The sequence below is a fragment of the Brachyhypopomus gauderio genome, chromosome 17 (genome assembly GCF_052324685.1).
Source record: "Brachyhypopomus gauderio isolate BG-103 chromosome 17, BGAUD_0.2, whole genome shotgun sequence".
NCBI lineage: Eukaryota > Metazoa > Chordata > Actinopteri > Gymnotiformes > Hypopomidae > Brachyhypopomus > Brachyhypopomus gauderio.
Window position 1 is genome coordinate 19111481 of NC_135227.1, and position 27500 is coordinate 19138980.

General features: G+C 46.1%; 1 protein-coding gene across 1 annotated transcript in view; it reads right to left on the bottom strand.

Annotated features, from left to right (window-relative positions):
• Positions 1 to 27500, bottom strand: part of wdpcp (WD repeat containing planar cell polarity effector) — a 96169-nt gene that overhangs the window by 31052 nt on the left and 37617 nt on the right. The window contains 7 exon segments of the mRNA XM_076977542.1: positions 279 to 467; positions 7632 to 7887; positions 7889 to 8242; positions 15119 to 15313; positions 21665 to 21804; positions 25466 to 25580; positions 26967 to 27026. Of these exon segments, the coding sequence (XP_076833657.1) occupies positions 279 to 467; positions 7632 to 7887; positions 7889 to 8242; positions 15119 to 15313; positions 21665 to 21804; positions 25466 to 25580; positions 26967 to 27026 (1309 nt within the window).

Below are 27500 nucleotides of genomic sequence, written 5' to 3' on the forward strand. Positions count from 1 at the left end.
CGCGCACAATATTTATCCTGTGTTTATTTTACAAGAAAAAAATCATACTGGTGGTAATCATACTCACACTATTGCGCTTATAAGCATTAATCCAAATCATAACTATTTATCTCATACTCATAAATGATTTATGCTACATTCAAATACATGTTTATCCTACACCCATAGTGAAGTATTGAGGTGATCTTTATCATTCCTGCCCCTGTGTTCATTATTAAGTATTTATCCCACATTCATGAAGACTTCATGTGTGTTACTGATGCTGCTGCGTCTCTCACCTTCCGTCTCCTCATCCAGTGGTTTTCTCAGCAGGTGGTCCGTCACTGAAATCACACCCCGGTAACATTCTGCTCCCATCATGCACCAGTCCATATTACCCAGAATGCCCAGGGCAGCACCCACCTCTCCGCAGCGCAAACGATGCTGCAGGAGCTCACCTGCACCGAGCTGAGCTCCGTTCATCACACCTGCACACACACACACACACACACACACACACACACACACACACACACACACACACACACACACACCTTAATGTTAGGTTGAACACACATATACACATGTACATTAAGTACACATCTGCACTGAGCTGAACTTCGTTCATCACACCTGCACACACACACACACACACACACACACACACACACACACACACCACCTACCACCACAAACGTAATTAACTGACTGCTGAGAGATTGCTTTATCTGTTGAAGATGTTATCAATACATGGATTACATTGATCCGTATGGGTTACATGGGTTATAATTACTGGGTAACAATTATTACCCAGTGATTCACCACATCTTTTAACTTTCAGTCATCATGTAGGAGAGATCAACAAACTACAGACACTGTTTATTCAGACATCTCCTCTCATGGGTTTGACTGAGGAACGTGCACACAGGCCTTCTGCAGACCTCAGCACAAGGAGCTTCTGAAGACAATTAGAACTTCACAAAAGAGGAACAGCCCTATTTTCTAATGTGCTATTTCTTCTCCTGTGGTTAAAAAAGGCAGGTGTAGAGAAGTCCACCCAGAAACTACATGTACATACTGTACACATAAGTGAAAAGAAACACTGCACAAGTCAGGTTCAAATGGAAGCACACGAGAGAACTCTGATTAAACAGAAACGCATAAAAGTTCATCTTCCTCATAAAGTTTTTATGTAGTTTTACATTTACACCAATTTGAAAATGATGTCTACACCTCTAAAAGAGGAAGCCCACCGCTGCAGGAGCACGTGTTGGGGCAGGTCACCTTCGGCAGCGTTTACAGATAGGAACTAGCAGCTGAATCTTAACGTTTTAGTGTTAAGGAAGAAAGGTGTGTGTGCTCAGGAGAGAGAGAGAGAGAGCATGTGTGTGTGTGTGTGTGTGTGTGTGTGTGTGTGTACTAAGTAAGTGGCAGATCTTTGGAGACAGTGCTCTGCTAGATGGGCATTGACATCTGGATTGATCTATCTTCCTCTCTGTGCCCCACAGCCTTATGAGTGCACACACACACACACACACACACACACATATACACACACACACACACACACACACACACACACACACACACACACACACACGCACACACACACACACGCACGCACACACGCACGCACACACGCACGCACATGCACGCTCACGCACGCGCGCACGCACACGCACGCACACACACGCACATGCGCACACACGCTCACACGCACACAAACACACGCGCACACAAACACGCTCACACACACATGCACACATGCACGCGTGCGCACACACACACACACACACAACAGGGAAGACTTGCTCGTTGAAGTAGATACTGCAGTGAGTTTGAACAGTTCATTACCTTAAAGAGGCACACGCACACGCGCACAAACACACACACACAACAGGTGTTTAAAATGAACAGACAACAGGTAGCTGAGCCCAGGGCCCTGTTAACAGTGTTCAGAGAACCATGCATTATTTAATTCAATATTATTTAAGGCTCACATTGATTTACATCAATGTGCATACAGAGAACAGACAGAAAACTTCCACTCCAATAAAAACCACCCTAACCATTCCCAGTAAATACCACACAACCAAACACTCCAAAAAAGACCACATAACCCATAGATCACTCCAATAAAGACCACATAACAATCACACCTGTAGCCATCTCCCGGTGTCTCCCTTACTCACATCTCCCGGTGTCTCCCTTACTCACATCTCCCGGTGTCTCCTTTACTCTCATCTCCCAGTGTCTCCCTTACTCACATCTCCCGGTGTCTCCCTTACTCTCATCTCCCGGTGTCTCCCTTACTCTCATCTCCCGGTGTCTCCCTTACTCTCATCTCCCGGTGTCTCCTTTACTCACATCTCCCGGTGTCTCCTTTACTCACATCTCCCGGTGTCTCCCTTACTCACATCTCCCAGTGTCTCCTTTACTCACATCTCCCAGTGTCTCCCTTACTCACATCTCCCGGTGTCTCCCTTACTCACATCTCCCGGTGTCTCCTTTACTCACATCTCCCGGTGTCTCCCTTACTCACATCTCCCAGTGTCTCCTTTACTCACATCTCCCGGTGTCTCCTTTACTCACATCTCCCGGTGTCTCCTTTACTCACATCTCCCAGTGTCTCCTTTACTCACATCTCCCAGTGTCTCCTTTACTCACATCTCCCGGTGTCTCCTTTACTCACATCTCCCAGTGTCTCCTTTACTCTCATCTCCCAGTGTCTCCTTTACTCACATCTCCCAGTGTCTCCCTTACTCACATCTCCCAGTGTCTCCCTTACTCTCATCTCCCAGTGTCTCCTTTACTCACATCTCCCAGTGTCTCCTTTACTCACATCTCCCAGTGTCTCCCTTACTCACATCTCCCAGTGTCTCCTTTACTCACATCTCCCGGTGTCTCCCTTACTCACATCTCCCGGTGTCTCCCTTACTCACATCTACCGGTGTCTCCCTTACTCACATCTCCCGGTGTCTCCCTTACTCACATCTCCCAGTGTCTCCTTTACTCACATCTCCAGCTCTTGTCTGCTCCATGAGCACAAACCTCTAAGATCATACTAAGTGATGATTACCTGGGGCACTGGACACACACACACACACAAAACTGCATTAATAATTCAGTGTCTGTTTAATCCTTCTGATCAAGAGTCAATCACAGGAACATTTAACCTTGCCAACTTTTCAACATGGGACTTACACACAGTAACGATAATCCCCCCCCCCCCCCCCCCACACACACACACACATGAATTAAACAACCTCATGAAGATCTTTGTTTTGTGTTACACATGTACACAAGTTGTTTGATAAACACTCAATCTAATGTTTAATAAATGCATGCTCTAATGCTTAATAAACACATACTTTTATTCTTTAATGTTTAATAAACAAATGCTTTTCCACTGCCAGTCAGTGATCTCTTCCTAGGACAAGCATAAGAGGCAGACATTTTTGTGTGGGCACACCGAAGGCTACCTTATTGTGTAATTAATTTCAAGAAGAGCCCAATTAAAATTACAAGCAGGCAATTAGTAGGCTGCCTCCCATGCAAAGCCCCAAGGAGTCACTAATGTGGCTAATATGAAAGCAGAGTGAGAAAAGAGAGAGACTGTCTGGGACTGGGCACGGCTACACACACACACACACACACACACACACACACACACACACACACACACACAGGCACATGCACAGGGACATGCGCACACACACACAGGGACACGTGCATGCACAGGCACACACATACGTGCACACACATACACACAGACACATAGGCACATGCACACACACACACACATACACACACAGGGGCACGTGCTCACCCGCAAACACACACACGCACAAGCACAGGTGTACACATACACACAGAGACATAGGCACATGCACACACACATGGGCACGTGTTCACCCGCAAACACACACATGCACACAGGCACAAGCACAGGTTTACACACACACACTGGCAAATAAAAAAGGGAGATAAATAGGTATAAACTGGTATAAATGCTTTTGGAGACCTAATATGTCTGTCCAAGCTGTCTGGGAAGGTGAGTGGTCGCCACACTGCGCCGTGAGAGCTCTGATTGGTGCTCCACCAGAACGAGGCTGTGACCGTGCTATCATGTTGGCCTGGCCTCTCTCAAACCACCTAACCTCATTTGGAATTAAGGCTCTGAGCATAAGCAGGAATTCATTCGAGGATGGGAGAAACGGCGTTGATCTGAATTCCACTCCAAGCTTTCTCTGAACTGACTAAACGTTTCCATCAGGAATGGGGATCTGTGCTTATTTCGCAAGCCAGTGAGAATTAAAGAAGATATTTTAAATACCAAAAGCTACAAGCTGTTTTGACTCTAATTCAAAGGCTTTAGCATATAATCCCACAAAAAACCCGCACACACACACACGCACACACACACACACACACACACACACACACACACACACACACACACACACACACACACACACACACACACACACTAACATTCACACACAGCGTCCTATGTGATGCAACCCTAATGACAAAATATTGTAATGCTGGGCAATTTGTTTTCACTTTGATTGGTCCTTGTAATTTAACCTGTTTGTTTTCTTTCTCTTCCCTCAGCATGCAAGCACACACACACACACACACACACACACACACACACACCTGACTCTCCATGCTCACACTCTAATAAACTACATCAGCACCAGGCTTGAGATAAAAAGAGAGAGGAAATAGAGAGAGAGAGAGAGAGAGAGAGAGAGGGAAAGAAAGAGAGAGATGGATAGAGAAAGGGAGGGAGAGAGGTGGAGAGAGAGAGGGAGGGAGGGAGAAGTGGAGAAAGAGGGAGGCAGGGAGAGGTGGAGAGAGGGAGAATTGGAGAGAGAGGGAGGGAGGGAGAGGTGGAGAGAGGGAGGGAGGGGGAGGTAAAGAGAGAGAGGGAGAGAGAATGAGACCTCCTCAGGAATACTGGAGGTCTGCCAGCTCTTTCTTATGTGCCGCTCGTGTTTCTCTGTGGTTCTCAGTCCTAATGAAATAAGTCAATAAACAAACACGGTAGAACAAACCAGACGAACGCAATGATCACGCCTACAAAGAAGCAAATAAATACAGACTAGAGCAGCAGAGCAGACGCAGTGCCCCTCTGTCTTTCTGCGGTGCTCATCCAGGTCACTCTTCCTCCTTCTCTCTTTTCTTTTTCTGTTCTTATTCTGTCCTGCCTCTTTCAGCTGCTCTGCTTTGAGTCTCACACCCATCCACAGTCAGAATTAAACTTTTGGCTCCATTTGATTGGCAAACTTTATCTGGCAGCCCACAGGGATCTTTGGCCACTGTAAATGATTTATTGGAAAAATGCATCCCACAATACATCTGTGGGCAACGGCCACAGGGCAGGTATCGAGTGACCTCGGCATGTGAAACTGTCCATTTGCCCTTCCTGCTAGCCAGACTCAAGAAATCCAGAAGCTTTGGTTCTAGAACACAGCGGACTTCTAGAATTGGAAGTCTCTGATTCTAGAAGTCAGGCTTGAGCAGATTCTAGATTTGTTTGGTTTAGCTCAGGGGTCGGCAACCCAAAATGTTGAAAGAGCCATACTGGACCAAAAAAACAAAAAACAAATATGTCTGTATTATATAAGCCTTATAATGAAGGCAACACATGCTGTATGTATCTATATTAGCCTACTATCAAAGTTTATTCTCCCTGCAGTGTATTCTGTAGTAGGGGTGTCTTAACAAACAAAACTCTATCCTACAAAATTTATTTAAAAACTATTTCTTTAGTGTCTTCATACATGGAGGGCAACATTTTAGTTTTAAGATTAAGATACTTTCGCGAGTGACCGTAGCGCGCGACTCCGCACACCTTGCGCGAACCTCCGCGAATGGCAGAGGCGTTTAAACTTGGCACGTCACATTCTTTGCAGTGTTGTCCGAAACGATGTGGTAGTATAAAGAAACACCCCTCAAAAACAGAGGAAGGAACATTTACCTGACGAAAATTAATATCGCATTGTGTTCCAGCTTTGAAAAGTGCTGGAATTTAGGCTAAAGTACTTGAAAATGCTTGAAATTGTAACTACTTCGTTTCACAACAAATAGCTATCTGACTATAGAACAGTTCTCTTGTATTACGTTAACAAATACGAGCCTCTTGTAATTCTAGGACGAAACATGAGAGAAGTGAAGACGTTAAGATTGGGCGTTTTGAAAATAAACAACCATTAAATAATGTGACGAAAAAGCGCATTATTTCGAATCATTACGAGTATATGTATAAATATTAGGGGTGGGCATTGATTCATTTTTTTTATCTAGATTAATCTCACTGAAATCTTGAAATTAATCTAGATTAATCTAGATTAAAATGGCTCATATGCGTGCTACCCAAGTAATGACTAAAAGTCAGTTTTTGAGATAGGGTTTCTTAATACAGAGGGTGCATTAGACCAGGGGCTCATCTCCTGTTTCCAAAATGCATCAATGACTTTGATAATTGAAAAAAACATGCTCAATAAAATGTAGGCTACTCGTGTTCAACGGTTTATTCAGTTAAACATGAATTTGTAAGCCTACATACTGTACATTAAAGGGGGATGATAACATGTTTATTCAGCTAAACATGAGATTTGAAATGTAAGCCAACATTTAGTACATTTAACCTGTTTTTCGGCTGTGGCGACTCTTCCCCTGGGCTGCATCAGTGCTTGACCCAGCGTCAGCAGCATTAGCAAACAGGTGCTTTGTGTTTAAATGGTACTTCAGACTGGTAAAACTCCTACAATAAACTAATTCCACGTTGCATAAGGTGCAAACAACTTTAGTCTTATCAATGTCTCCATTAGGAAGCTTCCTAAAAATGAATTTTCCATGAAGCAAACCTGGCGACTTCGTGGCTGCATCCATGTAAACACACGTACGGTTTGTAATTCACAGGTTTGAAAACTCGTTCTCGCCCCCTACTGTGCAATTTGGTTAAGAATACAGCCGAGCTAAACTATCAAGGTGAAAGTCATCATAGTTTGCTTACCTATTTTGACCCAGTTCCCACCACTAATAAATATTTAACTTAATTAAGTTTAACGTGCTGGGAATTATTGAAATGGATCTTTAAAGTGACATACAAGTGCTTTAATTCCACCTTGTAAAGGTGTATGAACCCTGCAAACATGACTTTGTTCACTGCGCTGAAGCTCGGCGCGCGCAAAGTCACGCGCCGGTTTGTTTACAACAGCCACCTGCCTCATCTCGCCCTGCTAATAGAAACGTGTGTCACAGGCTATGACGCAAATATTCGTTGACATAAATGTTGAAATTGAATTTAATTTATTCTACACATTCTTACAGCATTGGAAAACGTTAAGAATGTTGGTGTCATGTTTGTCTCACACAAAAACTATATTAAAACAAAAAATATATTTCTCTCCCCCATCTTTTTACATTTTCAAACATTTTTGAAAAAGCTCCAGGGAGCCGCTAGGGTAGCGCCAAAGAGCCGTATGCGGCTCTAGAGCCGCGGGTTGCCGACCCCGGTTTAGCTGAGCAGCTCAAGCTTTTTAGATGTGCTCACACACACACACACACACACACACACACACACACACACACAGTCAAAGACACAGAAAGGACAAAAACAAGCTCAAACTCACACTTACCCATTTTTAGTTTCAGAGCAGCCAGTGGCCCTCCATGGAACCTGAGCAGCAGCAGATCGTGCACTTCCGGCCCCTCGGCCCCCTGGGACATGGGCGAGTGTGCCCACTCTACCCCTGCCAGCCCTCCAGCTGCCTTCATATGCCACGCCAGCTGCAGCGTGGGGCCTCCGAGGCCCGGGGCCTCCTCCTCAGACAGGAGCCGCATTGGCAGGGGCGAGAGCCCCAGATCAAAGCACTGCATCTCCCCCTGCGCTCCCCGCCACCAGGACCAGGCCTCCGGAGGGGTGCCAGGCCAGCAGCGAGGGTAGCATGGGGCACGCTGCCCGGCCCACGATGCCCGTTTCAGGGTGGAAGAGCACCACGGAGCAGTCCTGCAGGCCCAGCAGCAGCAAGCGCTCACTCGGGTCACGGCACCAGGTCACGGGGGCCGAGGGGAGGGGCACGGGCGTGGCCGACAATCGCTGGAAGTGGCCACGAGCACACTCGTAGACGCAGGCCTGAGTGGCGGCAGGGTGAGCTTCTCGGAGTTCCACTGTGAGGACCTGGTACGGTTGGGTCAGGCTGAAATAGCAGTTCAAAGGGTCGCCGTCGGTGCGGATGGAGCTCAACACCTGCGCGCGCACACACACACACACACACACACACACACACACACACACACACACACACACACACACACACACACACACACACACACACACAGAGTTTTCCCAGTGCTAACTGAACACAAAACACATTTACAAAAACGGGCACCAATAGATCCTAAAGGAATTATCACAAAGAAACGTCTGGGAGATAATGGGAGAACTTAAACATCATAACAGGTGCCAAGTGTCTTCCGTCCTGATTCACAGCTACATAACAAAAAGATGAAAGGAAGTGAGAGTGCAGCCCTGTACAGTCCTGCTGGGAGTTCCTGTTCAGAACACTCAGAAGAGTGAACGTTCAGCATCTCACACTTCACCCCAACCCAAACACACAAAGAGTGAGACAGAGAGGTTGCCAAGAACACAGACAGAGAGACAGAGAGTAACAGAGTGGTAGGAAGTGAGAGAGAATGACAGAGAGAGGAGAGAGAGAGAGAGTGAGGGAGAATGAGGTAGGAAGAGAGGAGAGAGAGGGCATGGCGGGGAGAATTAAGAGAGAGAGGATGATGAAGAGAATTAGAGAGAGGAAGAAAGGGAGAGAGGAGAGAAAGAGAATGACAGGGAGAATTAGAGAGAGAGGGAGACAGAGATAGAAAAAGAGAATGACAGGGAGAATTAGAGAGAGAGAGGGAGGGAGGGATAGATGTGGTTTGGCACAGGCTGTGGTCCCGTTTGCTTGTGCCAGTAGCGGTGGTATTAAGCAGGCTGCCTACAGTCTGCAAGTGGAAGTAGAGGATGTATTCTGTTTTTTTTCCCCCACTCTTTCTTCACCCTAATCCCCCGGACTGCATCCTCCCCCCCCCTCCCTCCGCTGTTGCCCCGGGGGAGTTGGCTGGGGGATGGGGGTAAAGGCAACGGTGGAGCCAGAGCTGGGGGGGCGGGGCTGGAGGTGCTACCGCTGACAGCACAGAGGGGAGTTCCAGAGGACAGACAGAGTTCCACAGAGCCGGGCCTGCTGAGCCCCACCTGTCTCATCCTCCGCCTGTTTGTAGCTGGGCGGAGGCTCCCCACCACCACCCTGCCGCCTGGGACAGCACTGGTGCCCAAGGCCCTCAACTAACTAATGAATGCTAACCAGGGTTGCCAACTTTTGACGTTCGCTTGGAGTGAGATTTTAACCTGGAGCCGGTGGCGAGTGTATTTTGTTGAGCGGGGGGGGGCCAACGTAAAATGGACACAGATTCAGTGTTATATCGCCGGTGGATGGCGCCAGAGCTAGCGAACTAGTAACGTATTGAATCATATATGTGGATCTGAGGTAAATAAACTGGATATTTTTTTTCGGCGTGAGATATCTGAAGTGTGGCGTGAGAGCGTGTGAAAACGGTCAAATGCGTGTGTCTCACGCTCAATGCGTGAGAGTTGGCAACCCTGCTAACACTAACTAATGAATGCTAACGCTAACTAATGAATGCTAACGCTAACTAATGAATGCTAACACTAACTTGCTAACACTAACTAATGATCAGATATCTAGGCTAAAACTGCACAACTGCTTGGTTGGCCCAGACTAGACTACACCCTAAAATGCTTCGGCTTCTGTTACCTATGCTAGGCTAATATAACGGCAGGGCTCTCAAGTCTCACGCATTGAGCGTGTGACACACACATTTGACCGTCTTCACACGCTCACACGCCACACTTCCGATTTCACACGGCGAGAAAAAAAATCTAGTTTATTTACCTCCGATCCATATCTATGTCGCCCTCCACTGGCGATCGATCGCGATATACAAACCCCCACCCCGCTCAACAACTTACGTTCGCCACCCCCCCCGCTCAACAACTTACGTTCGCCACCCCCCGTCAACAACTCTCACACTCTGACATGAATCCAAAACTTGAGAGCCCTGATAACGGTGTCACCCACACTAGTCTAATATAACACCACTACCAGTGTTAGGTTAATAAAATGACTTTACTCACACTAGGCTAATATAACCATTGTTAACCATGCTAAGCTAATATAACATCGTTACCTAGGCTAAACTAATATAATGCTGTTACCGATACAAGCATAATATAACAATGTTACTCATGCTAGGCTATTGTAACACTGTTACCTATGCTAGGACATTATATTCTGTTAACAAAAGTGAGGCTAACTCAATGCTTTTACCCATTCCTGGATAACAAAGCTGTTACACATGCAAGTGTAATGTAACGCTGTTACACATGTAAGGATAATGTAACACTGTAACACATACACCGCTAATACGGGGGTTTCAGCCATGCTAGGTTAATATAACACTGCTACATAAACGAGGCTAAGTACACTGCTTTCACCCATTCTAACTAATACAACACAGCTACACATGCAAGGATAATATAGACCAAATATTCCAAAGCCCTCATACAATCAACAATACTCATACTTTAATTAATTTGTTAGCATTAACGTAAATATGGGTAAAAAATTATCAAAAGCAGCATACAGTGTATTAAAAACCTACATTTTTAAAAAAAATCCTCCCCTAATCTCTCAATATTCTAGGTTTTTGGGTTAACACGTGTCAGGTCAGTAGCACTATTCAGTGGCACTAAAGCTTTACACTCTCACTCAAAGAAAGGAGTCCTGGACTGATATAACTGACACTAGTGATAAAACACTAGATCCAAACACAGTCTTATCCTGTCCGCCAGAGTTCTCCACCATTATCCTAACTAAGACATGAAGAACGGCTGCGTGTTTCACTAGTGAACTGGGACCCACCGCTCCATCAGTGTCTTATCCAGCTCAGAAGCGAGCGATCTCTCTCCGATGGGCACAAAGAAAGAGAGAGAGAGAATGAGAGAGAAAGAGGAAGAGAGAGAGAGAGAGAGAACCATGTAGCTTTTGCAAAAGCTTTTGCCATGGTAACACAAAAACAAAGAAACAAAAAGCAGTGAGTGTACACAGCAGGAGGGGAAGGGAGAGAGACTGGAGTGAGAGAGAGACAGGGGTGAGAGAGAGACAGGGAAGAGAGAGAGAGTTAGGGTGAGACAGGTTGGTGCAGCAGAGCTAGGGTAAGCAAGTTAGGGTGAAGTGAAACAGGATGGAGTCGGCATCTCACTCTCTCACACACAGACAGACACACACACACACACACACACACACACACACACACACACACACACACACACACACACACGTACATGCGCATGCTGAGCTCAAATCCCACAGCTGCTGCTAAAACAATGAACAGATTCAGTTTCACAAAGCCAGGCAGCATCTTAGAGAAAAGTGGAGGGGGGGGGCTGAGGGTGGAGGGGCCGTGGCAAATTGGTCTGTGCTAGTTATTGGTTTCAGTGACTGGTCAAAACTATTCTTCTCTTCTGTCTTCCCAACTCCCTGGACTTTCTTTTGCAGCTAGAAAGATAAACGTGGTCAAGTCCAGCTGAGCAGTGGGCCTTGTTCACTGCACCAGGCCTTTTTGAACCAATTTTCCAGTTCAGAGAGCAGAGAGAGAGAGAGAGAGAGAGAGAGAGAGAGAGAGAGAGAGAGAGAGAGAGGGAGACTGCAGAGAGAGAGCAGAGAGAGAGAGAGAAAGAGAAAATGCAGAGAGAGAGAGAGAGAGAGAGAAGTGTGCAGAAAGAGAGCAAAGGAGAGATTTTGTGTGTGTATGTGTATGTGTGTGTGTGTGTGTGTGTGTGTGTGTGTGTGTGTGTGTGTGTGTGTGTAAAGGAGAGAGATGATTATGAGAGCTGGATTGGACGATTCTTTGGCCCAGACTGCAGTTGGAGAGTGCGAAGGACACAGATACTTGTCGAACTACCGTGGCGTGAAATCCAGACACACACACCCCACTCCCCTCAGTTATTCCACTGGGGTCACACACCAAGACTGGTATTCTCTGCAAAAGCAGAATCCACATTACCCTTAATGAACGGGCCACGGTCCAAACACAAGCTCTGAATGGACAGGCGAGAAGAAGATCTCACGGCACGCGATTTGTCATGGCGCATGCAACGAAAGAGCTTGCTGTGTGCTGATCACGGCAGAAACCGTTCCGCAAGCAGCCAAAATGTCAACCCCTTAAATTCACTTTACAAGCACAGCAGAAAATGGGGCACGATTTAATTTTTGCACCTTTTAGACTTCGCCATTTTAAAGTGTGTTTGAAGACTGCATAGGAAAGGCCATACTTCTGTGCATTTGGAGGATATATCTCATTCTGTGTGAACAGTGGCAAAATACGGAAAACCTTGCAGAAATGGAGATCAAACAAATACACTGAGAAGTGTTTTCAGAGAGATAACTGCTTTTAGAAAAAAGGAAGACAAACAAGAACTGCCAGAGCATGTTCCTGCTTTGCAGATCTTCCCAGAGAACGCGTTGCGCACAGAAATAAACGCACATCCGTCGTGGTTTTCCATATAATTGATCAAATTTCCGCGAACTAGGGAAATGATTAAAAATGTTAAATGTTTGCATAAATAAGTGTGTGCGAGTGCGTGTGTGCATGTGTGTGTGTGTGCGTGTGTGTGTGTGTGTGTTTCCCTTGTGCATCCTCGGGCTGTGCTTATCTTGGAGGGGTAGGAATTAAGACGACATAAGAAACGAAAGCGCTCTGTAAATACTGGAGACTAAGTAGAAAATTGGCTTAGAATGCAGATAGCAAAGTTAACAAAAGGAACATATATATGAGCTTGAAGTGATTGAAGCGTGCGAGCGTGTGTGTGAGCGAGTGTGATGCACGCGCGTTTGATTCACTGCATGGCTCCCTGCAAAAAAAAAAAACCCAAAACAAAAAAAAAAAAAAACAAAACTGCTAGCTTGATTTCACACTCTGGATCTGAAAACGACAACAAACACTTTAATTAGAAATGATGCAGACCAGAAATGCTTTAATGTTCTTTAACAGGGAAGAGGAAAAAAAGAAAAACGAAAGAGAAGGAAAATTGAAGCTACGTGAAGGCCAGAGATAAATATGGCATGCGTTCCAAAACGTAGCGGGTGAGAGTTGTCGCGTTCCGCCATGATTTATTTATTCATTTAGCCATTTTCCCGTTATTTGTTGCTTTTGCGTGCTTTCACGATTGGTAACGCTTTTCCACAGTACTCTCCAGTCAACGTGGGGGGTGTAGAGGAAGGCAGGAGGGGCATGTGTTTAAAAACAAGGTGCACTGCTCATGAACTCAAACCATGAGTGCCTGTGACAGCAAGTTAATGGCCTAAAGGTATGGCAAGAGATATAGGCGGCACCTACAGACAAGACAGAGAGAGAGACAGAGAGACAGACAGGACAGAGAAAGACATTAGAGACAGACAGGACAGAGACAGAGAAAATCATAAGGATAGGAGTTAGACAAAATCTCATGACAGATTAAAAAACACAGGACAGTGAGAGCCACAAAGGGACAGACATGACAGAGAGATACACAGAGAGACAGGAGGCAGAGAGATAGGATTGGGAGATACACAGAAATACAGGAGTTAAGAGACAGACAGGACAGAGACAGGAGGCAGAGACAGACAAGACGGAGGACACAATCCAGCAACCTCCTCTTAAACACATAACTGCCCAGCTCCCCATTAGGAAACGGCATCTTCAGTACACCCACCACCATGGCCAGGGGCTCAGAAGTAAATGAATGCGTGAAGGCCAGCTGTGCCAGGGAGGCACTGCTCTATTAAGTGAACAGATCACCTTGGCCTTTCAAAGCGTATAAGCTAACTGGCATGGCAGACGAGAATGTTCTATTTATGATGTAACAATGGTATGTGGAATTACGTCAGTCTGAAACACTGACCCGCCCCAATTCTAGAACCCCAGTGACAATACTGGAGACACCACACTGTCCTCGATGGACTAGTGACACTGTTGTGATCACCAGCACACAAAGCGTGTAGCTTGGCCAGTAAAGCCGCTCAAGTGCGTATGCTGTGGGAGAGCCGGAGCCCAGAGAGCAGGGGGAGAAAGTGCCCTCAGCCCTGATCACTAGAGCAGCACACAAACATCATTAGAATGGTCTGCATTATTTAAGAGGTCATGCCCTATTTATCAATTCAGCACCAACTTTACTACTCCCATGGTCAGACCCCCCCGTCTCTCTATTGAATTTCATACTGCAAACAGCCACATTAGTCTACTGAGAGGCAAAAAGCCACCCTGGAGGTATGGGTCTATTATGACAATGAGTATATGAGCGCGCATGTGTGTGTATGTTAATATATATAATATCAATGAATATTTGAATATTTGAATGTGTGTGTGTGTGTGTGTGTGTGTGTGTGTGTGTGTGTGTGTGTGTGTGTGTGTGTGTGTTTACGCATGGACATAATAATGAGTTGGTGGTGTGTGTGTGTGTGTGTCAAACAAGAAAGAACATATTCTAGTCTATAATAGCCCAGCTAAAATAGATCTAGAACAATGATCTAGAAATAATCTAGAACAGCTTCCATCAGTGTTATACCATTTTTACAATCATATTCCACTGTTGTGGTTTTAAGGCAGCTCTGCTCCGCTGTGTGTCTGGAGGTCTTTGGATCCAGCAGCTCCAGACAACTGGTCTCTTCAAGGCCAGGTCTGCCACCATATTTACAATTTCAACGCATTTATAATGGTTAGGGTTAAACTATATTTAAGGCACATTGATTAACTAAATTAACTAAGATAGATAGATATGAAGAATGAAATAACATTTTGTTATTTTTAAGGCATAAAGCTTCGTGTTATCATGTCCATCAAGTCTCTGCTTTACACTAAAATAAATCAAATCACAAGGCAGAATGATTGGCTGGTTTTTAATGACCAGATTCATTTACAGAATTTTGGAAAAAGCTTTTTATAAATAATTTTATAATAATTTCATGGTGTGTGTGTGTGTGTGTGTGTGTGTGTGTGTGTGTGTGTTTACCGTAAGCCCAGGGCTCTCTGAACAGCCAAGCAGCACCAGGTTGGCCCGTTCTGCAGCACTGGGCGCTGGTGACCAGGGCCACACCTCCTCACGCCCACCGGGCCACCAACACACGCCCACGTCCTGCGCCTGGCTCAAGCCCACGCATCGCTCCACCCGATGCCCGCCTCCTCCCGCCAGCTCCACCCACGACACCTGGGCAAACAGCAGAGAGAGAGCGCAGTTGAAATATTTGAATCAAGTATTGAGCCCACAGTGTGGGGTCTGCTTAGACATCACAAATTTGGCAAATATAACAAAGATGCAACTGAATCCCTTCATGCTGAGCTTTGTAAACAAATCCTAAAGGTTTATAGATGCAACACAAACACTGCACACTGCAAATTTAGGCAAATGTTCACAAATCAATAAATTACAGGGCAATCAAATAAAGGGCAAACCAAACCGGAGACAACAGTAATCCTCACTCATACTGTTACTCATGTCTCAAGAGTTCAGAGTTCAGAGAACGGTACCTAAGCCACTCACTGCTCCTCACACACACCAACACTAATGCACACTCCCACATACTCACACACACTAAGGGCATATTCACACTAGGCACACACGCTCACGCTCACACTGAGTTTTAACAACCCCGGCCCGGGCTTGTGTCATCACCAGTGGTGGACAGTGAAGAAGTAATTTCTTCAATCAAATATTTCTTCACTCAAATATTTCAATTTTTGTAACTTTATACTTTAACTTCACTATATTTATGCAGAATCTGTCGTTACTACAGCAAATCATTTTTTCTGTTAAAATAAGTCTGACATTATCACTGTATACATGGTTAGTTAGCTATTAGATCAGAAAACAATTTTTATTTTGACAGGTTTTACAAACAGAGCATGATGCTGAATGTTAAAGCATTTACTTTCAATACTCAAGTACATTTTTGTACTTGGTTTGTGTACTTTGTCCACTGGTCATCACAACACCTTTGTTTAGAAGAAAAGCGCGCTCGTGCAGGACAGTGGAGCGCGTGGCTCTGTTGTGGCTTATTTGGAGTCGTTTTGATCGCGAGAATGCACGTCAAACCAAAACATTTGTTAATTGGGTAACACTTTACAGTAAGTGTTTACTTACTAATGTGAAGTAATGCATTATTTAACATGAACACATGAAGTAACACATTAACAATAATTAACTAACGTTACGTAAACATGTAACAGTTGCAGCTCCTGTTGTGGCTCTTTGTTACTGGCACCTTTTTTGGTGCGACCTTAAAGGATTCATGTGTTACTTCATGTGTTCATGTTAACTAGTGCATTACTATAGTGCATTGCGTTTCTCGGTAAGGTGGTCTGCCAAAAAATGCATCTCCGTGCAACTTGTTTAAATTTTGTTGATTCTACTTCAAAATAATTTTAGCCATATAGACACAAACAGACAGTTTTACAGATGCAACATCATAAAATTAAATATGTATATGCATGTCACAAAATACTGAATTATAATACTCTCAATATTAAACATAACAGGATGCACTGCTGTCAGAACTTGTCAATACAGTACATGAGTTTTCTAACAGGGACAACATTCACATACAACACAGTTTGTGTGGGACAGAACTCCATCCAGAAAGCCGTACAGCACGCAATCCCAAGAAGAGCATCTCCGGCCAACCTCTTCAAGCGGGCCACCCGTTCCGTACCAGAGTTCAGCGCACCGTGTGCACGATAGTGTGAGTACGCCCTAAAACCTCACAGGCTCAGGACCAGAGGAAAACCAACCTGATCAGAATAAATGGAACCAGCACATCTAAAGGAACAGTGAGTCATTTATTGGCTAAGTAAAATGCCAAATGCAATGTTATTTGGCCCCAAAAAGACTCCCGAGAACACCATTTGGGACCAGTTATGTACATGCTGTAGAACAAACCACACCTTGAACATTGACTGATGATGTCAGGAGACACACACGTGCACACACACATACACACACGCATGCACACACACACATACACACACACATACACACACGCATGCACAAAAAAGAAACAGTGTTTTCTTCCTTTTTGTCTTCAGCTGTCTCACTGAACATCATATAGTCAACTGTGTAGTGCACTGCAGTGTTTTGTTTTATCCCTGAACTCTCTCAGACTCTGTAACCCAAGCCCTGGCCGTACAAATAAAGCATTTTCTTATCTGCCATTCCAGTGAAGGCTACCGAATAAACATTTGAAAAACAATTTTGAGAGAAAGAGAGAAGAATAAAACAGGAACAAAAGAGAGAAAGCGAGAACGAGACCAGAGCTCCATCCAGACCTTCAGCCCCAACTGATCCTCAGTCATAGCCTGTATACAGGCTCCATGTACTGATACACAGCACAAGCTCTCCCCAAACAGCCCCTGGTCCTAACCTACTGTTGTTTTGTTTAGTTTTGCTTGTTTGTTGTTGATTGTCCATTGCTAAAGGTCAGTTTTGCTTGTTTGCATTATCGCTGATTCTGACTGAAGGTTGTGTTGTTTTTTTTTTGGGGGTTTTTTTTTTTTTTTTTTTTTTGCTCGTTTGTATTATTTTTGATTTTGGCTGAAGGTGTTTATACTTAACTGACCTTTTTTTCTTCCATTATTAATTCCAGAAGCTTGTGTAAGTTGTGGTGTTTTGAGGATATTTGAGCGGCGCATCCTTCATGGTGTGAGGAGAAGTCTTAATGAGATCTCCTGGTGTTAGCCGAGGGCCTGCGGGCGGCAGCTCTAAAGAGCCTGGTGTTTGGACATGCTGATGTAGTGCTGGCCTCCCTCGCACTGGACACAAGCTGCTCACTTCACACTGGAGAAGGACAGCCGTGCAGGTCCAAGCCAAACGGCTCACACCACACAACCAGTACCGCCCCATTTCAGTGCCCCTGCAGGGCTCGTGGTTTGGATGTCTGAGACGCCACCACTGAGCTTGGCTGCTGCCAACTGGCTTTAGAATGGTGAGAAAAGAAGTGGCGGGTCAAATGAACCAGTGTGAAGGGGGGGAGAAGGTTCTAGAAATACCCTGGCTGTGAGTCACTGATGAGCTGGAGGATTGGTGTGTCTTTGAGCTGGAGGGTGGAGGAGGATTGGTGTGTGTTTGGGCTGAAGGGTGGAGGAGGATGGGTGTGTCTTTGGGCTGGAAGGTGGAGGATGGGTGTGTTTGATCTGGAAGGCGGAGGACAGGTGTGTGTTTGAGCTGAAGGTGGAGGACAGGTGTGTGTTTGGGCTGGAGGGTGGAGGACAGGTGTGTGTTTGGGCTGGAAGGTGGAGGACAGGTGTGTGTTTGGGCTGGAAGGTGGAGGACAGGTGTGTGTTTGGGCTGGAAGGTGGAGGACAGGTGTGTGTTTGGGCTGGAAGGCGGAGGACAGGTGTGTGTTTGGGCTGGAAGGTGGAGGACAGGTGTGTGTTTGGGCTGGAAGGTGGAGGACAGGTGTGTGTTTGGGCTGGAAGGTGGAGGACAGGTGTGTGTTTGGGCTGGAAGGTGGAGGACAGGTGTGTGTTTGGGCTGGAAGGTGGAGGACAGGTGTGTGTTTGGGCTGGAAGGTGGAGGACAGGTGTGTGTTTGGGCTGGAAGGCGGAGGACAGGTGTGTGTTTGGGCTGGAAGGCGGAGGACAGGTGTGTGTTTGGGCTGGAAGGCGGAGGACAGGTGTGTGTTTGGGCTGGAAGGCGGAGGACAGGTGTGTGTTAGGGCTGGAAGGTGGAGGACAGGTGTGTGTTTGGGCTGGAGGGTGGAGGACAGGTGTGTGTTTGGGCTGGAAGGTGGAGGACAGGTGTGTGTTTGGGCTGGAAGGTGGAGGACAGGTGTGTGTTTGGGCTGGAAGGTGGAGGACAGGTGTGTGTTTGGGCTGGAAGGTGGAGGACAGGTGTGTGTTTGGGCTGGAGGGTAGAGGACAGGTGTGTGTTTGGGCTGGAAGGTGGATGACAGGTGTGTGTTTGGGCTGGAAGGTGGAGGACAGGTGTGTGTTTGAGCTGAAGGTGGAGGACAGGTGTGTGTTTGGGCTGGAAGGTGGAGGACAGGTGTGTGTTTGGGCTGGAGGGTAGAGGACAGGTGTGTGTTTGGGCTGGAAGGTGGATGACAGGTGTGTGTTTGGGCTGGAAGGTGGAGGACAGGTGTGTGTTTGAGCTGAAGGTGGAGGACAGGTGTGTGAGGCTGCTGTCTGTAGAATGGAACAGTCTCAGAGTTCCACAGATGATGTAACAATTGCATCTCTCCAGTTCTACAGCCATACAGAAAAATGGCATTACAGACACATTACACCATGACTCTCTCTCTCTCTCTCTCTCTCTCTCTCTCTCTCTCTCTCTCTCTCTCTCTCTCTCTCTCTCTCTCTCTCTCTCTCTCTTCCTCTAACTATCTCTCGCTCTGTCTGTCTGTCTCTCTCTCTCTCTCTGTGTTGTTGGATATGCTTCACATCCCCCCCAGTCTCTCCTAGTCAGTTGCTTTGGTAACAGAAGATGACAGAAAAATACCTACTTGTGAGCATTTTATATTGAGGAAAAAATCATTTGAAATTTGTAAATTTCTCAAATGACCTAACAGGCTAAATGAATAAATAAAACAATGGCCTGCTGGAGAGAAAATCTGAATCCATTAAAGTGTAAACACCCAAATAAGTCTGAATGATCTTGAACTGGGCAACAGTCCTTCTGTATCCCACTCCAAGGTTCCCCTGCTCCGTGTTGTGATTAAACAGCCCACATCTTTACCTACAGTACTGTAGCACTAACACCTCCTGGCGTTTGGAGGCCAGTGAAGCATTGAGATCTGAGGGGATCTCCTGCATGTTCACACTGTCCTGCAGACGTTCATGATCTCTGCATGGAGCGTTGGAGCGTTGTGAAGGCCTTATCTCTTCAGCATGCAGAGCCTAGCGTCAGGGCCAAGCTAGCGTCCTGAAACGCCACCGGCCTGGAACCCCGTACACCGCCGACCCGAGCATATATGTATATATATACGTATACACACACACACACACACGCACACACACACACACACACACACACACACACACACACACACACACACACACACACACACACAGGAAGGAGCAAACATAAAATGGTGGTTTGGTTTGACCCAGAAAAAAAAAATGACATTCTGGGGTGATGAAGGGAAGGTTAAATGAAAATAAGTAGCCAGCAGACAACAAGGTAAACAACTAAACTGTAGCTCAACACAGTGGAAGGAAAATATATTTAATCTCTCTCCTGCCCTCTTGGCCACTATCTTTACCCTCTCTATCACACACACACACATTCACACACACATTCACACACATTCACACACACTCTCACCTTTCTCCATCTTCCCTGTGTTTGCTGGTCAGCAATAATCAAACCCACTTTCGGGAGGATTATGGTCTGGGCTCAGGCCAAACAAGCACACAGCGGACAGGGCTGGTGGGGTGGGGAGGGGGAGTGGCTCTGTGGGTAGAGGGTGTGGGGGGGGTAGCGGCACCTCTGGGGGGTTGGTGGGGTTGGTGGGGTGGTGAGTGGGGGGGGGGTCTTATCGGAGCTGTGCGGTCGGAGCCAGACTCACCACAGGAGAGATTGCTTTCATAGTGGCGCGGCGCCGGCACAAAGCCCGTCAGTAATGCGATAATGCGCGGCCGCACGGGCTCGGTACCGCGACGCTCGCACGCATTGTGCTCGCCAGCCAATCAGGCGCGTCCGAACCGTGATCGCCGCCAACCGTGATCGCCGCCACGCTTTCGCTCCAGCCCCGTCAAAAAACGGGGTTAATGCCTTCCACAAAGGGACTTTTATTCTGGCGTGAATTTTATGCGTGCACAGATTATTCTGGAGAGCTAGTGAACGAAGTCGATGAAGGGCAAAAAAAAAGGAAAGAAAAGAAAGCAAGTAAAAAAAAAAAAAGAGAGAGCACCTGTTTCTCCTGAAGCGGAGATGGACTTGACCTCTGACCTCTCTTAACCTGTCACTGGAAGTTCAAAATGAGCTACATAATCACTTCACAGTGAAACAAATACAAGCAACTTTGACACTCTTGCACCTTGGCTAAACACACACAAACACACACACTTTATACAGACATTACACACACACAAACACTGTGTAGACACACACACACACACACACAGTTTTTGATGGCCTCTGAAGGCCATACTTCATTCTCTGTGTTTGTTCAACTGTAAAGATTGTGTTTTTATATAAAAGATGTATAAAACAGAACGACAGAATCAGAACTGAACAATAGAATTTGTGTTTTTAGCTTCGCAGAGGAAAATAAACGATGTGTTCATTTGCCTGCACATAAAGCAGAAGGTGTGTGTTCTCTGTTCCTGAGGCTCAGCTGTGTGTGATGTGTTTGGGAGGGTCGGAGAGTGACCAGGGAGAACATTACAGAGGAGGTGTGCAGGAGCCACCTGTCCCCAGGGACGTGGAGGAGAGAGGAGTGTACTAATTACAGCTAAAAGCTCATGGAAGAGCCAGACCACGCTCAGCATGGCTTCTAATTGAAAGATGTCTGTGTGTGTGTGTGCATGTGTGTGTGTGTGTGTGTGCACGCTCTCGCCTTACCTTAATCTCAGATGCTGAGAGCTTCTCCAAACGCCGTGCTGAGAGCTCAGGTGAGCTCTGGCTCCGCCTACGCAGGTACACCTGGCACACCTGACTTTTTTCCACCAATGACAGCAGAAGAAAGCGCTCACCAATCACCGCTGAGGAGCAAAGGGTAAAAGGTCAGAGGTCAAAATCACATAATTTTTAGAACTGTATCACTGAATTCATAATGCAGAGTCCAAGGAAGACTGTCAGATAAGAATAATGATCCTTTCGTTTCATTATTGTTCTTCAAGATAAAGACACAACAGAATCAGACATCGGAGAAAAAATACATCTTTAGACATACACTGGCCATCATATATACAAACAGAAAAGTCACTTTTTAATAATTGTACCAGTAGACCGAAACACAGGAATGATTCTCTAAAGGAAACTCAGTAACCTAGAAGGATGTGACAAAGAGGTAGAGAGATGGGGAGAGAGAGAGAGAGATGGAGAGAGAGAGAGAGCGAGAGAGAGAGAGAGAGGGAGAGATGGAGAGAGAGAGAGAGAGATGGAGAGCGAGAGAGAGAGAGTGGGACAGGAGGATGAACAGAGCAGTGGAGGCACATAAACTAAGAAGGAGACTGAGAAGGAGACGGCGAGCTGGCCTGTTCTGGCCGATGTTGGCCTGTGCTGGCCTGTGTTGGCCTGTTCTGGCCTGTGCTGGCCTGTGTTGGCCTGTGCTGGCCTGTGCTGGCCTGTGCTGGCCTGGGCATTGGAACTCTTCACCAGCCCACCAGCCCACAGCGATGACCGCCTTCCCTTCCTCAACATTAATCTGCTTACAGAGTCGATTAAACAGGTAGAGGAGGGCGAGCAGCATCACAGAGAGAACGTTCTCCAGTCCCAAACGTAAGCGCACAGAATTACCAACCTCAGCAGGAGAAAGACACGCAACACACGCCGTTCCTGCAGTAATCCCATATCGTCCCGCAGGACAGTGCAAACAGCTGAGCTCGGGAGTGGGAGGAGCTCCTCCCGGACTTCCTGGACTTCCTGACTCGGCACCGTGTGACTGAATTTGTGCTGAGGCCACAATCAGTCCTGAACGCACTGCTGCTCCGGGGTCACAATGAAATCAACCCTCTTCATTTCTTCTCCGAGTTGGAACGAAACGACCACAGCATGTGAGAAAGGGCTGATACGGACGTCGTGTTATTGGAAGACTGGAGAGATTATTGGGAAAGTTTGCTTCTCGTGAGGCTAATTACAAGTTTATTTTTTTAAGCATGATAGTATTTAATTTAATCTCTTATTTTGTTTAAATAATTTTGGCACCACCTACTTTGGAAAGGACTCTCCTTTAACGTAGAGCATATACCGGTCTTAAAGGACACCCCCAATCTGAGAGCACATACTTATGTATTTACACTCTGAGAGTACATACTTATGTATTTACACTCTGGTAACACTGTCAAAATTTAAAAGGCAGATTTCCTAGTAACCAATTACCACACTAATGTCTAACTTTGTATATTGCATATAGAAAACATCCTTTGTGTATGTGTGTGTGTGTGTATAAGTGTGTGTGTGTGTGTATTTGAGAGTGTGTGTGTGTGTGTGTGTATTTGAGAGTGTGTGTATGTGTGTGTGTGTGTGTGTGTGTGTATAAGTGTGTGTGTGTGTGTGTGTGTGTGTGTGTGTGTGTGTGTGTGTGTGTGTGTGTGTGTCGGGAGAACAGGTTTTGGCCCATATGTGAAGCAGAAGGGACAGTGGGATTAACGAACAGTCGCCCCTCGTAAATCAGCTTTGGAGATCCAGCTAATGCCCTCCTCATTTTCAAACACGATGCCCTGACAGCCCTAGGGCTTAGCAGCGCTACTCTCTAATGCACGGACAAATAATGAATTAAAGGAGAAACCCCTTAGAACCTGCTCGGTGGTGTGGAATGTTTGAACAGAGGCCTTGCCATGGTCACTCTCTGTTATGCAGAACTGTTTGTTAATGACGATCTTTAACCAAGTGCCCTCTGGGTAAAAACCTCGCTCCGCCGTGTGGGCTCCGGGCAGCAGTGCCGATTGGGAGACACAGCTGCGTTGGTGAAACGTGAATGACTGCATTACCATGCTGTCTTACAAGTGACTTTAAGTCGTGAATTACTTAACCGTAGGTTGGGATATGAGCTGTTAGACCTGTCGGCTAAATCACATAGCTAGCTTTAAAGAAGCCAACCAGTCGATGTCTTTGGTGAACTGTGCTCTCACCAGGTCATTAGCTTTTCCAGATGCTTCCATCATGTTGTTAACCTGGGTTAATCACTAGATTTTGTTCCCACAAAGAGGTCAGCTCCGCAAGCCCCGTCTTGGCCAGCGTTTGGGTTAGCGCCTGTGCGACACAATCTCCTCCGCTGCGTTGGTCACCACGTGAAGGCTGGTCAACGCTGCAGGGCAAGAACTCAACCATCCACATTATAAATCTCAGGATAGATGAAAGCTTGCGGAGCACCAATCCAACATTCCGTCGCTAGATTTCTGGAATGTTCTCTTCCAGCCACACCATTTCTTTTTGGCTTATTCTGGAACATTCTAGAGCTTCTAGTCATAGAATATTAGTTTTCCCAAGAATTCTCAGTTCTTGTGCCAGTTCTTGTGATGTATAATTGAATTAATAATTACATATCACTGATTAATCTGCTATAGATGCTTAATTAATGTCCTATAAGATCCTTATTAATTAGTAATTAAAGGCTGTTGCGGTTCCGCAGTGTTGAGAGGTGTTGCCTAATTGTCTGTCTGTGTGAAACTAATGGAACAAGTGATAGATGTGAAAGCCCCCCCACCCAGTCTCTCACCACTCAGTCACACACACACACACACACACACACACACACAATTACTGTGGTAATTAGGGCCTCTCAGGAACTGAATGGGGCTCTATGGGGGGTGGCAAAGGGAGGAGAGAAGGAGGGGCAGCAAGAGAGAGAGAAAAGGAGAGAGAGAAAGGAAGAAAGAAAGAGAGAGGGAGAGAGAGAGAGAAAGGGAGAGAGAGAGCGACAAGCAAAGTGGGAGAGAGAGAGGAAGAGAGTTGTCAGGTATCTAGAGACCTGCTAGAGACAGCTTAGCTATAAACAATAAGTGATATGAGAAAATAATTAGCAGATTTGGGACAGTGTCCAATTTCACCAAAGACAAACAAGGCAAGAAGAGATGTGACGTGTGTGTGTGTGTGTGTGCGTGTGTGTGTGTGTGTGGCGTGTGCGTGTGCGTGTTACTGTGTGTGTGTGTATGTGTGCTACTGTGTGTGTGCTACTGTGTGTGTGTGTGTGTGTGTGTGTGTTACTGTGTGTTTGTGTGTGTGTGTATGTGTGCTACTGTGTGTGTGTGTGTGTGTGTGTGTGTGTGTGTGTGTGTGTGTGTGTGTGTGTGTGTGTGTGTGCGTGTTACTGTGTTTGTGTGTGTGTGTATGTGTGCTACTGTGTGTGTGTGTGTGTGTGTGTGTGTGTGTGTTTGTGTATGTAGTTGTGTGTGTTGGTGTGCATGTGTGTGTCCAGACCTCTCCAACGTCCTAGGGGAGTAATGGAAGATGAAGAAAAACAAGGGTGGTGACCTATAGGTGTGTGTGCTGTCCAGGTGCATGCTGGGAAAATGGGTAGTGTGTGTAATTGGCAAGTGTGGTTTATACTTCCACGTACAAGTACATGTGCGTGTTCGTCTTGGGGAGAGACAGAGAGAGAGAGAGAGAGAGAGAGAGAGAGTTATCACCATTGCAGCGATGTGCACAGAGGTATGTATGTGTGTATGTGTGTGTGCGTGCGTGTGTGTGTTTCACACCCACCATGACTGATGGTGTCAGCAGGTAGCCGTCCCACCAGTGTTTTGTCGATTGACACTCTCTCTAACTGAGCTCCACTTAGACTGAGGGTCACCATTACACCTGAGCTTAACAACATCTACACACAAACACACACACACACACACACACACACACACACACACACACACACACCATGAGGAAAGTCTGGTATTGATGTTTTTGTCTTTACAGTTATTATAGCTGCTGCTGCAGTATGCCAAATAAGATGTTACCATGGGAACAGTTAATTTCCTTAGTGCTCAAGTGGTAAAGTGTCTGACCACCTGGACATCTGGTGCATGTTAGGAGTCATACCTGTTAGGAGTCAAACCAGTTAGGAGTCAAACCTGCTAGGAGTCATACCTGCTAGGAGTCATACCTGCTAGGAGTCATACCTGCTAGGAGTCATACATGTTAGGAGTCATACCAGCTAGGAGTCATACCAGCTAGGAGTCATACCTGCTAGGAGTCAAACCTGCTAGGAGTCATACCTGCTAGGAGTCAAACCTGCTAGGAGTCATACCTGCTAGGAGTCATACCTGCTAGGAGTCATACCTGTTAGGAGTCATACCAGTTAGGAGTCATACCTGCTAGGAGTCATACCTGTTAGGAGTCATACCTGCTAGGAGTCATACCTGCTAGGAGTCAAACCTGCTAGGAGTCAAACCTGCTAGGAGTCAAACCTGTTAGGAGTCAAACCTGTTAGGAGTCATACCTGCTAGGAGTCATACCTGCTAGGAGTCATACCTGTTAGGAGTCAAACCTGTTAGGAGTCAAACCTGCTAGGAGTCATACCTGCTAGGAGTCAAACCTGTTAGGAGTCATACCTGCTAGGAGTCATACCTGTTAGGAGTCATACCAGTTAGGAGTCATACCAGTTAGGAGTCATACCAGTTAGGAGTCATACCAGCTAGGAGTCATACCAGTTAGGAGTTATACCTCCTAGGAGTCATACCAGCTAGGAGTCATACCAGCTAGGAGTCATACCAGCTAGGAGTCAAACCTGCTAGGAGTCATACCGGTTAGGAGTCATACCTGCTAGGAGTCATACCTGCTAGGAGTCATACCAGTTAGGAGTCAAACCTTCTAGGAGTCATACCAGTTAGGAGTCATACAAGCTAGGAGTCATTCCAGTTAGGAGTCATACCAGCTAGGAGTCATACCAGCTAGGAGTCATACCAGCTAGGAGTCATACCAGTTAGGAGTCATACCTGCTAGGAGTCATACCTGCTAGGAGTCATACCTGCTAGGAGTCATACCAGTTAGGAGTCATACCAGCTAGGAGTCATACCTGTTAGGAGTCATACCAGCTAGGAGTCATACCAGCTAGGAGTCATACCAGCTAGGAGTCATACCTGTTAGGAGTCATACCTGTTAGGAGTCATACCTGCTAGGAGTCATACCTGTTAGGAGTCATACCTGCTAGGAGTCATACCTGTTAGGAGTCATACCTGCTAGGAGTCATACCTGTTAGGAGTCATACCTGACAACACTGCTTCGTCTTCCATTTAGTACAAACACAGGAATTAGACTGTAACAGCTCCTGAGAGAGAGAGATAGAGAGTGAGAAAGAGAGAGAGAGAAATAATAAATAAATAGAAATAATAATAATCAATAAGTTCGAGACACAGCTGCACTTCCTAACTGAATGCAGACTGAATATAACCATATTAGATCTAGATTCTACAGCAAAATTAGTTAGATATTCCCTGAATTTCAAAATCTCCCTGATGAAGAGAAGCTGCCATATGTTCTTGGTAAACATGGAGAGATCAGCACACTAGCAGGGCTGTATGTTCACTCCTGTCACACTAGCAGGGCTGTATGTTCACTCCTGTCACACTAGCAGGGCTGTATGTTCACTCCTGTCACACTAGCAGGGCTGTATGTTCACTCCTGTCACACTAGCAGGGCTGTATGTTCACTCCTGTCATACTAGCAGGGCTGTATGTTCACTCCTGTCACACTAGCAGGGCTGTATGTTCACTCCTGTCACACTCTGAGGGACATATATATG